General features: G+C 40.2%; 1 protein-coding gene across 1 annotated transcript; it reads right to left on the bottom strand.

Annotated features, from left to right (window-relative positions):
• Positions 1-5,802: 5,802 nt before the first annotated feature.
• dctd (dCMP deaminase) lies at positions 5,803-18,577 on the bottom strand. Its single transcript, XM_072383897.1, has 6 exons — positions 18,422-18,577; positions 13,620-13,719; positions 9,759-9,894; positions 8,459-8,575; positions 7,749-7,845; positions 5,803-6,681 (listed from the first exon to the last, which is right to left on the bottom strand). The coding sequence occupies exons 1-6, from the start codon at positions 18,454-18,456 to the stop codon at positions 6,597-6,599; spliced, it is 570 nt and encodes a 189-aa protein (XP_072239998.1). The 5' UTR covers positions 18,457-18,577; the 3' UTR covers positions 5,803-6,596.
• Positions 18,578-19,803: the final 1,226 nt, after the last annotated feature.

Raw genomic sequence — 19,803 nt, 5'->3', positions numbered from 1 at the left:
AACTCTGATCCTCAGCATGAGCTGAGCCTCTGCAGGGTGGAGCGAGAGACCCGGTGGATCTGGCACAGATTTTAGAAAGGAAATTAAAATACAAATACTGATATCCAATTCAACCCCTCACAGTCTATCGGTGAGAGCTTTTTTTGAGAGATTTTTTAAAATGAAGGTTCTGGTGCTCTCCTAGGGTGTATATTGTGATAAAATTATTCAAACGGAGCTTCCCATGTTAGAGCAAAAATAACCAAAAGTTTCCTTTTGAAAGACATCTGTAACACCCACCTCATAGTACCTGGTTTTACTATCATTCAGTCTTTTATAGTCAAAACATCAAATAAAATTAAGCAAAACATTAAATACCAGCTATGATGGACCACACGCACTCACAGACACGCACACGGTCCACAACAGTCTCACAAGTGTCACCGTCCAGCCCTGCCCCTTTAAGACGGTGTCTGTGACGTACGTGTGCAGGGAGAGGGTCGATAAAAAAAAGATTGATGGAAGAAAACGAATAAAACCTGCGTTCCGCACAAAAAGGCTTGACTCCGTTCTCATTTCGCCCCACACTTTGGCCCGGACCCTACGATTGCCAGTTACCGGTAACGAGCCAGAAAATAAAGACCAGCTCCTTACTACGGTTCGGAGGCAGGGGGTTAAGAAGGTAACACAAGTCATCTATAACCCCTGTTGCAGGCCTGTGTCGTAGCTTGGGTGCGTTGGGGCTTAAAACAAACTGGCCACTTCACTTTTAACAAGCAGAAGGGAAATTAAAGGCACGTGCAAATCATGTACTCACAGCTCCAGACAGTCAGTGTGGTAAAGGGTACTGAACAGTAGCAGCACACAGTCCAAGCGGGCCGACACATCCACTCCTCACACACACAGCGGGAAGGACGCAGATCCTATGAAGTTCACGAGTTTCGCTTCCCTCTTTAATGCCGTCAAAACGTCCATCTCCTTCTCCTAAATTAAATGCACAAGGTAAATTCCAAGTCCACTTGCTGCTTCAGGCCGATTTAGCCTTAACTCAAACTAACCAAACACGTTTATACAGAGCAGACAGCAAGCTAATCACAGACACCGCTAGCTAAAGCTAACGGCTAATCACGTTTAGCATTAACAGTTCGTTTTATACTGTACAGCTTAGTCACAGTTTTCAAAAACACATATGCTCACAATTACCTCTCGGTTGATGACACATTTCTTCACATCAGGTAAACTAGCCGTTTCCCATAAAAATTAGAATTCTGGTCCACCCAATCACTCGTCTCCCTCCTCTCCTCTCTCAGCACACCTCAATCTCGATATCCCGCTATGTCCCACCCCCTCACCTACAGACTGCCCTGCGATTGGCCAGAGTTACCTGAGCTATACACATGCCAATACTATCAAACAAATTAATGATTGACAACTCATAAAACAAGTAATAATACAGCGAGCCGAAATAACACAATGCAGATGGAGGGGAGTAACACCAGGGCGCTGTGGCAGGGACTACGCACCATCACGGATTATGAAGCAACGCACCCACGCACGATGAAAGCCGACGCTTCGCTGGCTGATGACCTAAACAACTTCTTCGCACGCTTCGAGTCGGACAGCAAGCAAGAAGCTGCGCTTCCAGCCCTCTTACAACATGGTTCATATCAGCGGGCCAGTTCTTTTGTTTTTGGGTTCATGTGATATCTTGATTGGTCGACAAATGAACACTGGGATTGAACCTGTTAAAAGGCAATTCCTGAATGTAGAACATTGTGCATTGTTGTGCTGCTCGGTTCTTTTTCCTGCTCACACTCATCCACTTGTTAGATTAACTGCATCAGCAGCAGAACCACAGCAGGACTCACAGTCAGGTGACAGACCAGGTGCCCATCAGGCCAAGATGATGGTGCAACAATCACACAATCTTTATCTACATTTGCACATAGATGGGCCAAAAGGGTCACTGGTGAAGCTGAGCATTCGATCCTGACTGAGTGAAAAGCAGATTTGAAGAATTCATTCCATCAAGTGGCCGCCAAACCACTTGACCCAAAACTAGTGTTAGCTCTTTTGTATCTCTGATTCTCAGTTTTTCCCAAAGTGGAAATCACAAAAAAAAAAAAAAAAGTGTTGTGTATTGTCCACCTGGCCCTTTTTCTGAGTTTCTGTCTCAGAGTTTGTTATAATTGGCTTTATTCTTAGATATTCTGTATTTCACTAAATAACCTATGTTCCTATTTTGTACTTTTCCACTCTGCTCGTACTACGCAATAGATGACCTTGAGTGGTCCAAGACTTTAACATAGCATAACGAGACTAAATAACACTGACAGATGAAGCTTCTCTATCTTGTCAGGTCTGGCACATTAGATACACACCTAAAACAACACTAACACGTTGTTTATCACATCCAAAGAACTGTTCAAGGAGGTTTTCTCCTTAATCAATACTTCCAATTAGATTTGACAGGATATGTACCTCTTTAAAGGTTGCTGTAATTAAACCTTTGCTTAAAAAAAAAAAAAACCTCTATATGCAGAAGTTTTGGCCAATCTCCCGTTCTTGTTAAAATAGTTGCAGTTCAACTTTGTAATCATTTACATAGAAATAATCTGTTTGAAGCGTTTCAGTCAGGATCCAGAGTGCATCATAGCACAGAAACAGCACTGGTGAAAGTTACCAATGATCTCCTGTTAGCTTCTGATAGTGGACTTGTTTCTGTGCTTGTCCTGTTGGATCTCAGTGCTGCATTTGATACGATCGATCACAGCATTCTGTTACAGAGACTTGAACATGTTATTGGGATTAAAGGAACTGCATTAGGCTGGTTTAAGTCATATTTATCTGATAGATTCCAGTTTGTTCTTGTAAATGAGGAATCTTCCTCACACGTTGGAGTAAGTCATGGAGTTCCTCAGGGTTCTGTGCTTGGACCGATTCTTTTTACATGCTTCCATTAGACCGCATGGCATACATTTCCATTGCTATGCTGATGATACTCAGCTGTACTTATCTATGAAACCAGATGAAACCAATAGGTTGGTCAGACTACAAGCCTGTCTTAAAGACATAAAGACCTGGATGACTCAGAACTTTCTGCTTCTAAATTCAGACAAAACTGAAGTTGTTCTCTTTGGCCCCGAGCGCTTCAGGGAGAAATTGTCCAGTTATATAGTTACTCTAGATGGTATTTCCTTGGCTTCTAGTTCTACAGTGAGGAACCTTGGAGTTATTTTTGACCAGAATTTATCATTTGACGCACATATGTTACATCCCCCAAGGGGGTGTAACATACCAACAACCAAGGAATGAAGACATCAGGATATAAAATTGAAATAGGTTTATTTGCTTGAACTGGAAAAAGGATATCAGCTGCTTTTACCTGTGGGGGAGGAAGGGACAGATGGCTGGGCTAAACAAATGAAATAAACATAACAAAACCAAGCCCAACTGTCTACTAAATCTAAAAGTAGAAATCAAACAACCAAAACCTAAATTACTTATCCAAAAAGAGTTTATCAAAATAAATACAGAGGGTGGCACCAACCACTACAACTAATGATTTAGACATAAGGAAACCTGTGGGCAAGAACGTATTGGGTACCCCAGCTTACCTAGTCCACATTCCTCCCACCACATACCTGACATAGCAGCATCCAGTTTCACAGCTATAAGGCAGCGCAGGGCAGAGAGATGTGTGAGTGAGGAGGGCAGCCCCTAAATGATCTCTGCGAGCTTCTTTTAAAGGAGGGCTCCAAGGTGCAAGTCATCCAGGCAATCAGAGCAATCAAGAGCTGAGCCTCTCCTGAATCAGCTCTCAGACCAGTGACACCTGAGGAGAAGTGCTTGCACGTAACAACATATAAAACAGATTTCTAGGACTGCCTTCTTTCACCTTCGTAATATTGTTAAAATCAGGAACATCCTGTCTCAGGGTGATGCAGAGAAACTAGTTCATGCATTTGTTACTTCAAGATTGGACTACTGTAATTCCTTATTATTGGGCTGTCCCACATATTCTCTGAAAAGCCTCCAGCTGATCCAAAATGCTGCAGCCAGAGTTCTGATGAGAACTAACAGGAGAGATCATGTTTCTCCAGTTTTAGCTTCTCTTCATTGGCTCCCTGTTAGATTCAGAATAGAATTTAAGATTCTTCTCCTCACATATAAAGCTCTTAATGACCGAGCTCCATCATATCTTAAAGATCTCATTGTAAGATATTTTCCTAACAGAGCACTTCACTCCCAAACTGCAGGTTTACTTGTTGTTCCCAGAGTTTCTAAAAGTAGAATGGGAGGCAGAGCCTTCAGTTATCAGGCCCCTCTCTGTGGAACCAGCTGCCAGTTTGGCTTCAGGAAGCCGACACCCTCTCTAGCTTTAGGACTAGCCTTAAGGCTTTTCTTTTTGATAAAGCTTATAGTTAGGGATGCTTTGCTTTGATTTTCTATTTCCTCATATGATTTTATGTACATGTGACATTATTGTGGTTATTAACTTGTGTTTCCCTGTCTCAACGGGTATTCTTTGAATGGTGTTTTTCCCCCCTCTTTTCTATCTTCTCAAACCCGAGCTGGTCAAGGCAGAAGGCCACCCCTCCTGGTTCTGGTTCTGCCAGAGGTTTCTTCCTGTTAAAAGGGAGTCATTTCTCTCCAGTCTCCTCAGGCATGCTCAGGACGGGGGACGGGACCAAGAAGTTTCAGTATAATCTGTTGGTTTCCTTGGGTAGGAAATTGTTTTTGAATTGGCTTTGTATGTATGAATTTGACTAATTTTGAATTCAATTAATTGGATTTGATTGTAATTTATGACTACAGTAAATTGGACTCTAATTGGCTTGAACTGGACTGTATAATTGAGATGACATTTGTTGTGATGTGGCGCTATATAAGTGAACTGTATTAAATTGAACTAACTTATAGCCATCAAACACTGTCAAGAAAATATGCCTGAATTCTCTGCTTTATTATCCAAGGTTACTTAGGGAAAAGGGGTGGTAAAAACCCCTTCATGGAAGTGAAGTGCTTGTAACCTCTCCTTTATTAGTTAGCTCTGGCTCAGACTGCTGAACTGATGTTCAGCCAGAAGAAGACGAGTTCAGCCAGCAGTAACAGGACTGGACCGGAAGACACTGAGCTGCACTACACTACTGCACATTTATCATTCCCTTTCAGTGAATCATTACTCATCATATTGGAACAAGATCACATGTTCACATTTGCATGCACGTCATAATGTGACATGGGGGTAAGGTTAAATGTTCGTATGTATCGAGTAACATTTTGTTGATCAGTTTGGTTGTTTATTGTTATTGTTTACTGTTTGTTTTTATTTTCCAAAATGCTTTTTGTTTAATTATTTGGTTCATTCTTCTTTCTTTTTATGTTTTTTATTTGTGTTTGTATTATTTGTAGTTCAGCTAAGCTGTCCTTTGCCATTGGCAAAAGTCAACAGTACATAGCAGGACCTTTTGGAGTTCAAAGAAACCACAATTTTTGGGAAGTTCAGAGGTCGGTCGCTACTTGGGGTATCGGGCCACAGGAGAATTTTCTCGTTAATAAAGTTGTGAGTTACAAACAGAAGCTTGGTTTGAGCAGTTTTATTTTTGTTTATTTATCTTAAGTTGTTAGTTGTGTCTTACTTTATTTTTTTTAGCAAGCTTTAACTTTTTTAGTTTATGAAACAATGAAACAACACCCCCCCCCCTTTTTTTTAGGAAACTTATTGTCTTTGTACTTTGAACTGAAGTTACCCTATGATCAGATTTCAAAACTTTTCAAGAATAATGAAAACAGTTAACATTATTATCATGTGATCCTGGTTTTATTGAACTAAAAGGCACAGGCAGCTGAAGGAATGCAGGGATTAAGAGAAATTACATGAATTCCCTCAGTGGCATGAAAGCAAAGATCTAGATATAGTTAAAGAGAAATATCAGCCAATAATTTGCTTCCATAAACCTGTTGGAACAGCAAGCCATACAGCGGAGCAGCAAAAAAAGTTTCATCTCAATGAGAAGTAGTATGACCATGTTTTTAAAAGCCTCATGACAAATCTAAAATGAAAACAATGAACCCATCAACCGGTTTACATGACACAAGGGAAAAAAAAGAGAATTATTCTTTTATGATGTTGAAAAAGCCCATTTAGACAATATGTCTATTTGCTGTTGTTATAAGGTATCTTTCCATTGAATTAGTCCATACTTACATGTATAATGATCTGCCACAGAAAAAGTTATGCCTTGAATGTTTTCCCGTACAGTCAGGTGCCTTCACATTGGTCTTGAAACTTATAAAACAGGGAAACGATTGCCACTTTGTAGACAGCGAGAATCACATTCACAACACAAAAGATTTTAATATTATCAAATTTACAGTTTGTAGAAAGTCCCCCCCCGACACAGACAGTAACAAAAGATGGAGAAGTTAAATTAAATCATTTAAAAATTTCCAGCTGATCAAAATATCAAGACACCAATGTCAAGGTCTGGCTGAGTTTTCTTTTGAACAAAACACAGGACAAAAAGAACTAAATAAAAAGAGGCATCTCAGTCCCTTTCGTTCTTCTCATTCCTCCTCTAGCTCCTCATTTAGTGGCCCTCCAAGATGCAGTTTTACTTGGTTGCATGGTTCAGCATTCCAGCGTGGTTAATAGAATTAAAATCAATGACAATCTCAGTCTTCTTGGGCTTGAAGTGCCTAGCAAAACATTGAGGGAAAAAATAAACATCAGGAACACACACAACAGGCAGTGATGCCCAATGCAGTCCTGTTCTTTTTTTAAAGACAAAAAGTTTTTAAGCATGCCTCGGCCAAACAGAGTCTACTTAAGCGTTTTCATGCATAGTGACTTGATCCCTAACTGCATTATGTTGGTGTGTTAACCCCCTTTTGAGAAGCTCAACTTTGTATGATTTCAGTTGGATCTTTCTGTTTGACCTTTGAAAGATCAACATGCGATATATCCAATTCCAATACAACTTTATTTAAAAAGCACTTTAAAACAACATGTGTTTGTTTGCTACACTTCACTCACAACAGGTTTATGGACCAGGATTGCCTAAAAACCCATAGATACAGGATCAGTGACTGCAGATACAAGCTCTAATTTGTAGCCGTTACAACACTAAAGGGCATGAGTTTGAACATCAAGCAGTGACTGAGAACTGTTACAAATGTCTGCGATGTGTTGACTTTAGATGAATGAATGCATTTTAACAAACAGGCGCACGAGGTGACAAGCCAGCAACGGGGACTAACTGTTGTTAGTTTTAATACGTTTGTACAAAAAACAACCAGAAGTATCCATTTTTTGCTTCTACGTCTGCTCATAAACATGGACTTACTCACACAAGAAACCATAGTGTGCGTTTACCACTCCATTTGCACTTCATGTATCATCAACAAAAGAAGGGCATCGAGCTACTGATCCTCGGGTAACAGTGGGAGAGGATGTGAGCGTCCTTACCTTATCTAAGTCTTACTGCAGAGGTTTTCTGTCTCAGTTGGCATTTTATCAACTTCTCCACCAATTAACACTGAAGTATAATATTAATAGAGTTTACTGATCATCCAACTTCACAAATAGAAGTTAATGGCCATCTGATTAGACCATCAATGAATCTGATCAGAAGGCACAATCCCCATGGAGATTTGCTGATGGCTGATCTTTAGCCAACAATAAAGCCTCTGGAATTACTTGAATCACTCAACCTCCACTCACTATACATTTAAAGCAAGAAAGGAACACTTTCTTTGTTGTGTACCTGTACTGTATTCCTGCCATGCCGAGCAGCCTTCTGGAAGCAGTCATCTCAGGTGTATCATGGTACTTGTCAGAAAGATAAACCACTTCTTTAAGACCTAGACAAAGTGAGTTAGGGACACAGAAGGGAACAGAGCAACAGAAAGATTGTGAGTCTACTTTGTACAGATGCACTTCATGCCCAGATTAAATGTAAGGCTGTTAAATGCTGAAAAGGATAAGACATAATCCCACTGGACACGCCTTTTCTTCACGCTAAGCACATGCTTCCCATTCATTTATTTATTTTCCAAACACACTAACCTATTTAGGGTCAAAGGTTATTTATCTAATATGACATACTGAACAGAAGCAGTTCATTACAAATCACAACAGCAGTAGAGCCCGCGAGGGAAGGAAGAAGAATAACAGCTTTTGTAGAGTTGAAACATCACATGACTTTCTGACATCACCCACTTAAAGTGGATCCCAAAGAAAACCCCTATAAAATCTGGAAGGAGCAAAAATGTCCACGTTATTTTAAATTGTGATATTTAAAAAAAATAGAAATTAAAAGCTGAATCATACTGGAACTGCTCAATGCTATTAAATTGGTGTGTCACAACACCAGCATTTAAAATGCATTTTAATGCCATCATCACCCAAGTATGATGAGTGAATCAAGGATTTGAGGATCCAGAAGGTAAATCTGTATGCGCTGTCAACACTCACCGGCCTGGATAATTAGCTTGGCACACTCATTGCATGGAAACAAAGCCACATACATGGTGCATCCTTTCACATCCGCACTGTTCTTGTTCATAATGGCGTTCAGTTCTGCATGGCACACTGTGGGACAGAGCATTGAGACAAAAATCTTTCAACACAAAGCGCTGACTCCGAGCTTATCAGGTGACAAGGCTTCAGCCTGTTTACATTTGCTATATTCAAGATTTTAAGAAGAATATGGAAAATTGGTGGATTAATAATCTGCTTAGTTCTTTTTAAGAGCTGTTTAAAAAAAAAAGAAATCTCGAGATGCCATCTTTGCTGCTCCGCTCAAATGAAAATGTCATTCACTCTGACAGACGTGTGCATGTGCGTTTGTGCACGCAAGCAGGAGTTCATGTGGAAATCATCGACTTTATAAACAATAAGATAAAAAGGCGCTTGATGTGAGGTGTTGGCGGTGATAAGCTCTTTGGTTTTGTGGTGCCCTGCATTATGGCCAAACCTCTCCACTTTGGCATTATCTGTCAAAAACACATCGCTTCAAAAGTTTGTTCAAACTTTTTAGAGAAAAGAAGCGTTCTCCTGGCGATCCTTCCAAACAGGCCACAACTGATCGGTCTTTTTGTCCACTTGAACTGGCAAGGGTGGCACATATCTTGACTAAACAAAGAAAATCATCTTTTTGTGCCAACAGTCGAGCTGTTGTTCACCGATCACTGTGTTCTCTTGGCCAGCAACCGTGCAGCTGCAGCTCTTTGTCTCTCACTCTGCAGACTGCCATGTTTCTGTATGACTGACACACCTTCCTCGTCAGAAACAAATGCATTTAAGGCAACTTAATATTACTTATTATTCTATTCTTTTCTTACTGAGATTCACTTAAGAAAATTCTCACAACAAAATGGTGTCAGAGGTGGGATTCCATGAGAGATTGGTCAGAACGAGTTCAGACAATAAACTTGCTATAGGTTTAAAAGATGGGACGGTGGAGGAAGAACCTACAAAGGTTTTGTGCCTACTGACTCCAAACACAACCCACTTGTTGACATTTTATCTATTGGTGAGCCTAACAAACATAGAAAATGAATAATAACTAATAGATAATGAATATTATCTAATTATTAATTCATTTATTTTCCTCATTAGTAGTCAGAAATTGCCCCTGTCCCAACTTCTTTTCCATACCAAACTATCATTTCCTCATTTGGGATTGTATGCTCACTTTAACAGGTTCCTGAAAGCATATAATTCAAAGAAATGTCCGTACAGAAAAAGGCTGCTAATGCACACGTGCTCCTACCATAGGGGTACTTAGTGTCAAGCTGGTCATCAGCAGTCCGCGACCACGGTAAAAGGTCATCATCACAGCCATTGGGCATACCGTTGTAACCGATGCCAACTATCTTATTCTCCTGATTGACAATGCAAGCGCCCACCTGCAGAGAGAGGTTGCACACATTTTAATTAGTACATTTGCTTAAAATGACATATGTAGTGTATATATTCATGTAGACAGCCTAAATATTAACTTTAATTCTATATTAGACTCTATTGGATTTTCTCAAAGTGTTCACAGACCTACTCACTGCCTTAATCATACCCTTGACCTTGTGCTGACTTATGGCATTGAGAGTGAACAGTTAACAGTGTTCCCTCATAACCCTGTCTTGTCTGACCATTTTTTAATAACTTTTGAATTTACATTACTTGACTACACAGTTTCTGAGAAGAATTCTACATATAGAAGGTGTCTATCAGAGAATGCTGTAACCAGATTTAAAGAGTTGATTTCATCATCCTTTTCTTCACTGCCATGTGCAGATATGACAGAGGACGGCTACCTAAATTTTACTCCAGTAGAACTTGACTCTCTTGTTGACAGCACTATAGCTTCAATGCGTACAACACTGGACAATGTTGCCCCTCTGAAAAGGAAGGTAATCAGTCAGAAGAGGTTGGCTCCTTGGTATAATTCACAGCTGCGTGCTTTAAAGCAGACTGCAAGAAAGCTGGCGAGACAGTGGTGTTCCTCTAATTTAGAAGAGTCTCAATTAGTCTGGAAAGATAGTTTAATAACGTATAAGAAAGCACTTCGTAAAGCTAGAACTGCTTATTATTCATCATTGATAGAAGAGAATAAGAATAATCCCAGGTTTCTTTTCAGCACTGTTGCCAGGCTGACAAAGAGTCCGAGCTCTGTTGAGCCATGTATTCCTTTAACTCTCAGCAGTGATGATTTCATGAGATTCTTCATCAATAAAATTGTTTCTATCAGAGAGAAGATTAATGGAATCCTTCCCATTATCATCACTGATGTATCATCAAGTAGAGCAGCTTTAGAAGTATCTTTAGAACCTGAATTGTATTTAGACAGCTTCTGCCCAGTTGATCTTTCTGAGCTAACAACAGCAATAGTCTCTTCTAAACCATCAACTTCTATTTTAGACCCAATCCCAACCAGACTGTTCAAGGAGGTTTTCCCCTTAATTGACACTTCCATATTGGATTTGATCAATCTGTCTTTGTTGACAGGATATGTACCTCAGACTTTTAAGGTTGCTGTAATTAAACCTTTACTTTAAAAACCTACTCTTGATTCAGAAGTGTTGGATAATTATCGACCTATATCCAATCTCCCCTTCTTGTTTAAAATTCTTATTAAAATAGTTGCAGCTCAACTTTGTGATCATTTACATATAAATAATCTGTTTGAAGAGTTTCAGTCAGGATTCAGAGTGAACTGGTTAGTTACACACGTATAACAATCAGTGAAATGCAACTCTGTCTCTCAGACTGCGCAAAGATGTGTTTTAACAATAAAACAAGAGAAAATAAAAAGCTAAAATACATCAAATAAAAGACAAAGACCTGGATGACTCAGAACTGTCTGCTTTTAAATTCAGACAAAACTGAAGTTGTTCTCTTTGGACCTGAGCGCTTCAGGGAGAAATTGTCTAGTTATATAGTTACTCTAGATGGTATTTCCTTGGCTTCTACTTCTACAGTGAGGAACCTTGGAGTTATTTTTGACCAGAATTTATCATTTGACGCACATATAAAACTGGTTTCTAGGACTGCCTTCTTGCACCTTCGTAATATTGCTAAAATCAGGAACATCCTGTCTCAGGGTGATGCAGAGAAACTAGTCCATGCATTTGTTACTTCAAGATTGGACTACCGTAATTCCTTATTATTGGGCTGTCCCACATATTCTCTGAAAAGCCTCCAGCTGATCCAAAATGCTGCAGCCAGAGTTCTGATGAGAACTAACAGGATAAATCACATTTCTCCAGTTTCTCTTCATTGGCTAAGATATTTCCTCAACAGAGCACTTTGCTCTCAGGCTACAGGTTTCCTTGTGGTTCCCAGAGTTTCTAAAAGCAGAATGGGAGGCAGAGCCTTCAGTTATCAGGCCCCTAAAAGCAGAATGGGAGGCAGAGCCTTCAGTTATCAGGCCCCTAAAAGCAGAATGGGAGGCAGAGCCTTCAGTTATCAGGCCCCTAAAAGCAGAATGGGAGGCAGAGCCTTCAGTTATCAGGCCCCTAAAAGCAGAATGGGAGGCAGAGCCTTCAGTTATCAGGCCCCTAAAAGCAGAATGGGAGGCAGAGCCTTCAGTTATCAGGCCCCTCTCTGTGGAACCAGCTGCCAGTTTGGCTTCAGGAAGCAGACACCCTCTCTACCTTTAAGATCAGGCTGAAACTTTCCTTTCTGATAAAGCTTATAGTTAGGGATGGCTCAGATATAGGCCGAGACTGCTGGGGACCTCCCATGATGCACCTCTCCTCCGTCTGCTCTGTTTACTCTCCATGTACATATGACATTATAGATGTCATTAACTTGTGTTTCTCTTTCCCAGCAGGTATCCCTGATCTGATGCTTGATTCCTGACCTTTCAACCCCCAGCCGATGGCGGCCCTGTTTGGTTTCCAGTTTTTTCTTGTTAAAAGGGAGTTTTTTCTTTCCACAGTCATATTCTGCAAACTCAGGGTGGGGGATTGGATCAATGTGAAGTTTCTATGCAATCTGCTGGTTTCCTTTGCGAGGCAACTTTTCTTTGTTGGCTCTGTAAGTATTGAACTAATTTGGAATTTAGTGAATTGGATTTGATTAGATTCTGATTGTATTACAATAAACTGGGCTCTTATTGGCTTGAATCTTTGAAGTGCCCTGAGATGACATTTGTTGTGATTTGGCACTACATAAATATACTGAATAGAATTGACCCCCAATGTCTCATTTCCAACTTTGACAACATCAGATTCATGTTCATCAGAAGCTTACACCAGCTCAAACCTCACGCATCACTTGTCTTTTCGGAATCTGTTTTTAGGATGCCGTCGGCAATGAAACCACATCTAATATGCCTTGAATGGCTTCTTAAATCAACACTAGCTTTGAGTATGAAAATGCATTATTATCTAAAAGGTAATAATTCCTCTTTCTTGTACTCTTAGATTGCCATAGTACATGTTGCAATGCATTATGAACAGTGGTGACTGCCACGGTGTTTTCTTAACCCAAGCGCAGTACAAGTGATGAATTCAATAAGAAAATACCTGAAGGTGAAGAGGATGGAAGAGGTGGTAAGGTGAGAATCGAACTAAATCTTTAATGTCTGTGCCACATCTTCCTAATGCTCGCTAAGAAGCTCCACAAGCCAAAACCCACGTTTTTTTCCTTCAACGCTTGCTGAGAAGGTATTGAATGCACCAGCCACTGATCTTTTAGGCAGCTGTCTTTGCTCCTTCTGTTATGTAAGAAGGCTGTGAGGACTTGCTTTATTTCTCCTGTTGCCTTTTAACTGGAAAATTCATCCAAAAGCAACACCACGTGGCACTGAAATGAATAAGTTTATTGTTGGCTGATAAATGCTCTAATAATAGTGAAATCTGGACATTTGACATCATCGAGCCAGGCTGTATTGTGCACTTAAAGTGAGATGGACACTGCAGCTCAAAATGTCGAATACATTTTTTAAGAATTTTTAAATAATTCAAATATTGAGGGTGTTCTGAGGAGAGGGCAATTAAGACATTTATGTCTATAATTATTATAAGTTGGGGTTTCTTCTAACAAAAAAATTGACATCCTTTCCGAGTATCTAACTGTTTTAGTGCGTACAAATGCACGTGCAGACCCCCCCACACACAAACACACTCACCTGTGAGCTTGGGTCTTTACTCCTTTGGGCTGAAAGGAAGGCTACAGCCATGAAGTATTCTGGCCACTCCAGGTATTCTTCTCTTTTCCGAGTTGTGCCACTAAAGACAAACAGGGACAGACTGTAAAAATTTGAAATTTTTTACACAGCTTTGACAACTGCAATTGTGCAGGTTTTGACCAATTAGCAGCTGAAATCACTGGTCGAAGTTGCCTGACTTTTGACGGGACAGCATGAAATGGCAGAGGTGTGCAACATCTTCATGAACTATTTTCAGAGTGAGACAGGGAGGCTGATCCATCAGGACGCTGTCCTCCGGCGAACACATGTTGTGATGCACATATGCACTGTCCTTTTTGTTCACTGTTAATACCACTGTACATGTAATCCTGACTCATTTGAACAGTCAAAATGGATGGTAAAACATGGTGTTACAGTTAATTGAATTACTACCTTAAAACTGGTCAACTGAGAACAAAACAGTGCTTAATTTCATATGAACCACCAGTAAAGAACAGCGTTTTCCTTGCTAAAAAAACACAAAGGGCTCCATTGATTCACCCGAGTGAACAACAACAAAGATTATCTTAACATGAACTAAATTAGGATAGAAAAAAACCGCTAAAGATGAATGTTATCAGGGTAAATGAATTGTTTCGTATAAAGCCATTACAGTTTAGTTATGTTCTGGCTGGTTGGGGTGTAAACTGTAATGAAGCGGCGCAGAAATGATGCCTTTACTGTGCAAACTCTAAGACAGCACACTGGACTTTAATGCTTACCCGTGTCAAATCATTTCAAGTGAATCACGTTTAAAATCCTCACCTACTGAACTTCAACAGGCAAGTTCAAGTAAACCGAGGAGGAAGTGAATTAAATCAAACCCTACTGGTGACGGTCATTGTGTAATGCAGTCGTATGGAAGATGTTTGGGTGAAATTCTGAGAAAATTCATCAGAAAATGTAACAAGCTTTTTTTAAACATGTTTGGTTAAAACTATGAAGCGTTGGAGGTTGAGAATCTGCCCTCAGAGAGTCGCAGGTCTGTCGGACAGAAATGAGGGTGACGGCAGGAGGACACAGATTCTCATTTGTTGCCCCGCAGCTGTGCAAGCGGTCAGCTTCAGCACTAAAGCAATAAAGGTAAACTGAAGATAAATTGTGCCAATGGCTTCCTGGATCTATCTGAAAGCTACATGAATCATGCAACTTATGTGAGGTTCTCTGGGGTCAACGAGGGAGCAGGTGTATGCGGGGGGGCAGCTGGCGTGGTCTGACGCTGGAAACAGGAGTGTGCTTTTTGGACTACAGATGAACTCTACCAGGTGTGGATTCGGTACTTTGATGGGCTTGAGACAGAGACAGAGATTTCACAAATGTTGAACCCACTGATTTTTTTTGCCCATCTTCCAAACTGATGATTTCTAGACTCTGAGAACAAATTAGACAAACAGATATGAACCGCAGCTCTTCCCCCAGAATCAGGATCTGCTTCAAAAGCCAGTATTCCTAGAAGTTGTGTAATGTCACCAGTGATGTCATCACATGCAAATTAGGTCATTACATTTAGTACCTTCACTTTCACAAGCTTTGGTGACTCAATTTAATTAACAGTAACCCTTCATCTTGAACCATTTGTAAGCTTTTGAAATCGTGTCAAAATGTAAGGTTTTCTTTAAACAAAACAAAAACAGCACTTAAGCACGTAACCTAAGGGTTACATAGTTTGCCTTTTTTAAGTCAGCATATTGCCAATTAGGCAGTATATGCTAAGCACATCAATGAGCCCGTCCCATTGGTTTTTCACTAAATGAGAACACTGTCAACACGAGTGAGTCCCAGCTCTGAGTTCAAGTTCTACTAAGCAGAAAAAGATCTTTCTTAAATGGTCGACATCCTCCTTCGTAAGCTTAACAACACAACAGTCTCTTGTCAAATCAATTCTAGACAAAGATGCATAAAACCATCAGGCGTTCTCATTTTGAAAATCATGTGCTGTTACTTTGATTCGTTAGGCCTGAGCCTCCCAGCTACAGTCGGACGAGAGGCTCATTAAAACAACGTTAGTCAAATCTGACCCCGCTATTCCAACCCAACACTTGAGTCTGTTAACCTACACGGTGAGCCTCTGTCACTGATACACTGCAAGGAGCCGTCACATTAATCCAGGCTTCTATATTAAGTTGTGACTGTCACCTGAGCATGCTGCTGGAACCAATGAGAGCAGTCTCACAGCAGACAGTGATCATGATTCAGTTAGGCATGTAAAACTCAAACCAATCTTACAAGCTGGGCAGCTTGAAGGATAAAACAACCAATAACAAGCTGTGTCACGGTGTTGAAAGACACCGGTTTGAATCCCACATGGGCACCTGGCTCTTAGAACATACATAAACAACGTGGAGCAGATGTTTAGTGCCTTTGTCTCTTGACAAGATAAACGTGGATGTTTCCATGTTTTTCTTTTCAGAGAAAACATTAATATCCCATCACAATTTCAGTCAGGTGAGACAACTGTGTGTAATAAGATTTGTAGGAGTGGAATTGTAAATGAACCCCACTGTTTGACTGTGGATATCATCACGTTTTTAAACTTGTCGAAATGCTGCATCTTTCTGATAAGAAACACCACATTTTCTAGGTACAGATGCAAGATTTCAGGTGACTGTAAAAACGTTATACTGTTTGATGAACATATCAATTCCCTGGAGGTGAAATTAGAATTCCACACACTGAAATGTGTCTTTTGGACTTTTTATGCCAACAGTTGCAAGGTAAACTAAATACAATTCCCAACGCACATCTTGACAATGCTGTTTGGGCTGTTTCTGTTCGTTTCTGTTCGAATAAGACTGTACTCAGCCGTGGCTCAGAACCGTTGTAGGTACAAGATCGGCTCGGCTTCCAGATCGGCTCGGGGTCCTTCGTCTGCTGAAAACGTCACACAATACGCTATCTACAGTAACGCCACTCGGACAAACTATATTGCGTTCAACTTTCACGATAGATAGATTGATAGACAGACGCCATTTCTTTAAGATAATTTTCAGTTGTCTTATTTATTTAGACAATTATATATTTATATATGTATACACATATACTTTTAAACTATATTACACTTATCTGTGTGTCTATTTGTGTGTATAAACACACACATATCCAACAGAAAAATGAAATAAATTTTTATGTAAATTTTTTGCCTAAAATAAATAGGAGTTCACACACAGGTATAGTCAAAATAACAAGCAATTTATTGCTGCTTAGCACACAAACAATACACAAAACTGAAAATGAAGCTTCTCTTTGGAGTGAACCAAGGCAAAAATAATTTAAAAAACAAACTAGATTTTAAGGGGAAGCTACCTAAACCCTATGTCAAAGAAATACTTAATTTCTTCGAAAAACCTCTCCATAGCTACTGTCGATCACCAAAACACCGCGAAAAAAACTCCCACTTACAGCGTCTAGGTACATGTTATTAGCTGTTATGTTGCTATGGCTACAGCCAATCAATGTACTCCCATTCAAGCGTACAGCCAATCATATTGTGTGACGTAATCAGCAGACGAAGGACCCCGAGCCGATCTGGTACCTACACCGTCTTCTTTTCAGGACCATTTTAGTGACTTTTAGACTGGTCCGAACAATTCTGTAACCCATCCCACATAGGATTAATGACTATATTTGTGACGTATTTTAATAGCTACAAAAGAAACATTTTTTCACTGTTCGTCTACTTTCGCGATTTTTCTAAACATCTAAGCGGTCACCTTCACGCTTGAAACTGCAGTCTCGCGCATAGGAATCCCGCAGGTTTATCGAACACCAGTAGATCATTGCCGCTTTTGGGACTTTTCCACTTTTTTCCCCCACTCACCCGCGGATATTACGTTTCCGTGTGGAAAATAGTTCTGCCACACTATCGACAAACTAAGGGTTATAGCTTGTGAGGAGTTTAACAGATCCTTTATGTAGTAACTTGTTAAATGGGTGGCTTAATGGCACACGGAATGCGACATTACAGAGATAGTCAAGCTGCTCCCCTCAGACTTGAAACGTAACGGGTCGTATATTGTAGGTGAAGTATCTTCAAAACTTTGTCGCAGCACAATTAGTGAGGTGGATACAGACAGGACTAGTGAAGGGTATCTCTTTTAATTATAGAGCGATTCCAAGTCCCACAGGGGATACTTTCTTTTTCCATTTTTTTTTTGTTCCGGTAAGTCTAACAAATGTTCACTTAAGCAAAACTTCATTTACGACGCAGATGAGTTTGGATAGTAAATTAAAGTAGGTAAAATAGGTGATGGTGTTGAGAGCTTTTTCCTCTCATCCTGTTGATCTACCACATATTACAATCAAATCCGCAAACGTTGAGATTTAGATATGACACACACAATTCGGCATTAACCAGGACAGCTAAGCGTCCTCTTCCAAACAGCTTCCGTAGCTACCAGCAACCATAGACGCTTTTAGCTGAAGGTAGCCAGCTAACTTGGTCGCAGGTTAAACCGTAACAACGGCCCAACAAGTCGAGAAGAGACATGGAAAAGTCCACTAAGTGGTACAGTTTTACTCAAGTTACCAAAACAGAAGAAAAAAATCACCCGGGCAAGCTCCAACCTCTGCACACATACAAGCGTATTTTCCCTGTGTCTAAGAGTACATGATAACAGTAAAAGATCGATTAATTGTGCACAGTCTACAGGCTTGTGTTTCAAATTGAGAAAACTAAAATATTCACCGGAACCATTGCTGATTGCCCTAATGGAGCTGTCGTGTACAATGTAGGCGATAGTTACCTGTTTACAAATCCAGGCTGCTGGTTGCCTTCCATTGTACACCAAATATGGAGCTTTTGCTATCAGAAGTGTAGGGTCAATTGTTTACAACAGATGAGCAATAGAAATGCGCTGAAATCTACACCTCAAGTATAACTGCGACAGAGTATCATAAATAAAAAAAACTCCCGCGCTACCTAGTTACCGAAGGAACTCCGCCCTCGTTGAAACCTCGCAGGATAAACTGAAACTTTCTCCTCAACACTAGTCTGAGTGGAAGTGTGAAATCACAGGCGCTATTCATAGAGATTTGACAAAGATCACGATAGCCACCGTGTTGCCGCTTCGGCTTCACGTCTGTCACAAAAGGACATCTATTTTTTGGATATAGGCCAGTCTATTGTAGAAAGCAGACTACCTGCTAGACCTGCAATGGGGAAAAGTATCCCTTTTACTCTTCCGCGTGCCCTCCCTTTGTTAAAAATAAAATGTTTAAAACGTACACACCCTGAAATGAACTTCCAAATCAAATCAAATTTTATTTATATGGCACCTTTCAAACTTTAATAGCAACACAAAGTGCCTCACATAGGCTAAAAACACAAATGATACAACATACCAATCCTCGTAAATACCCAGAGACACGGAGACAAACAGACGCACGCACGCACACACACAGGCTCAGACCCACTGCACCTATCGGTACTAACTCCTGACGGGCTGCGGAGGTGAAACGTTGCATGATGGGATATCTTGCTCCGATTTTGACCATCGGATGCTCACTACATTTCGCGGTGAATTGTGGGATACATGCAGTGAACATTGACTAAACATTCGGACACCACTACAAAATGGCGTGGTCACTATATAGTGGTCAGGGAGTGATTTCGGACACAGCACAAGACTATGAAGCTGGTGGCTTGAAAGCTATTGATTTTGAGAGTTTAAATGTTGTACTAAAATGAAGGTGGTTAACATATTTCCTGTATTTGGTACCGTGTCCCCAGAGGTATTTTTAAAAAAAAGGGTGTATTGAATTTGTCTTTTTTTATTTCAAGAATTTTAGAAATAAAAGGAATGTTGAACAAAGGTATGTAATTGCATTAAACACCAGTGACTGGATTACAACTAGGTAACACACACAGTTTTTTAATCTACAGTTGTTAAAGTTTTAAAGGCTTCCCTTTCTTCTTATTGTACATCTTTTTAATATAAATCAAAGCAATTTCAACTTTTGCGTGACACCATAACACAGGGCAAAAGATGACGAAAGCATTCACACAATCATGCACAGTTTTGAAAACAAGTCAGTCATGGATTACCAACAGTGATAATCTCATTTTACAGTGACAGTAGCTCCACAACATGTAGGCTGCTTCTTACACAGTTATGAAGTTACAAAG

Source organism: Leuresthes tenuis, unplaced genomic scaffold, assembly GCF_036924035.1.
Source record: "Leuresthes tenuis unplaced genomic scaffold, fLeuTen1.0.hap1 SCAF_4, whole genome shotgun sequence".
Classification (NCBI taxonomy): domain Eukaryota; kingdom Metazoa; phylum Chordata; class Actinopteri; order Atheriniformes; family Atherinopsidae; genus Leuresthes; species Leuresthes tenuis.
This window is presented reverse-complemented; position numbering and strand designations above follow the sequence as displayed.

Coding starts and splice junctions, on each gene's coding strand:
- dctd (XM_072383897.1), bottom strand. CDS start 18,456: ATGGAAGGCAACCAGCAGCCTGGATTTGTAAACAG. Junction 9,895..13,619: donor GTAAAGACCCAAGCTCACAG/GTGAGTGTGTTT, acceptor CTCTCTCTGCAG/GTGGGCGCTTGCATTGTCAA. Junction 8,576..9,758: donor TGACACTAAGTACCCCTATG/GTAGGAGCACGT, acceptor TCTGTCCCACAG/TGTGCCATGCAGAACTGAAC.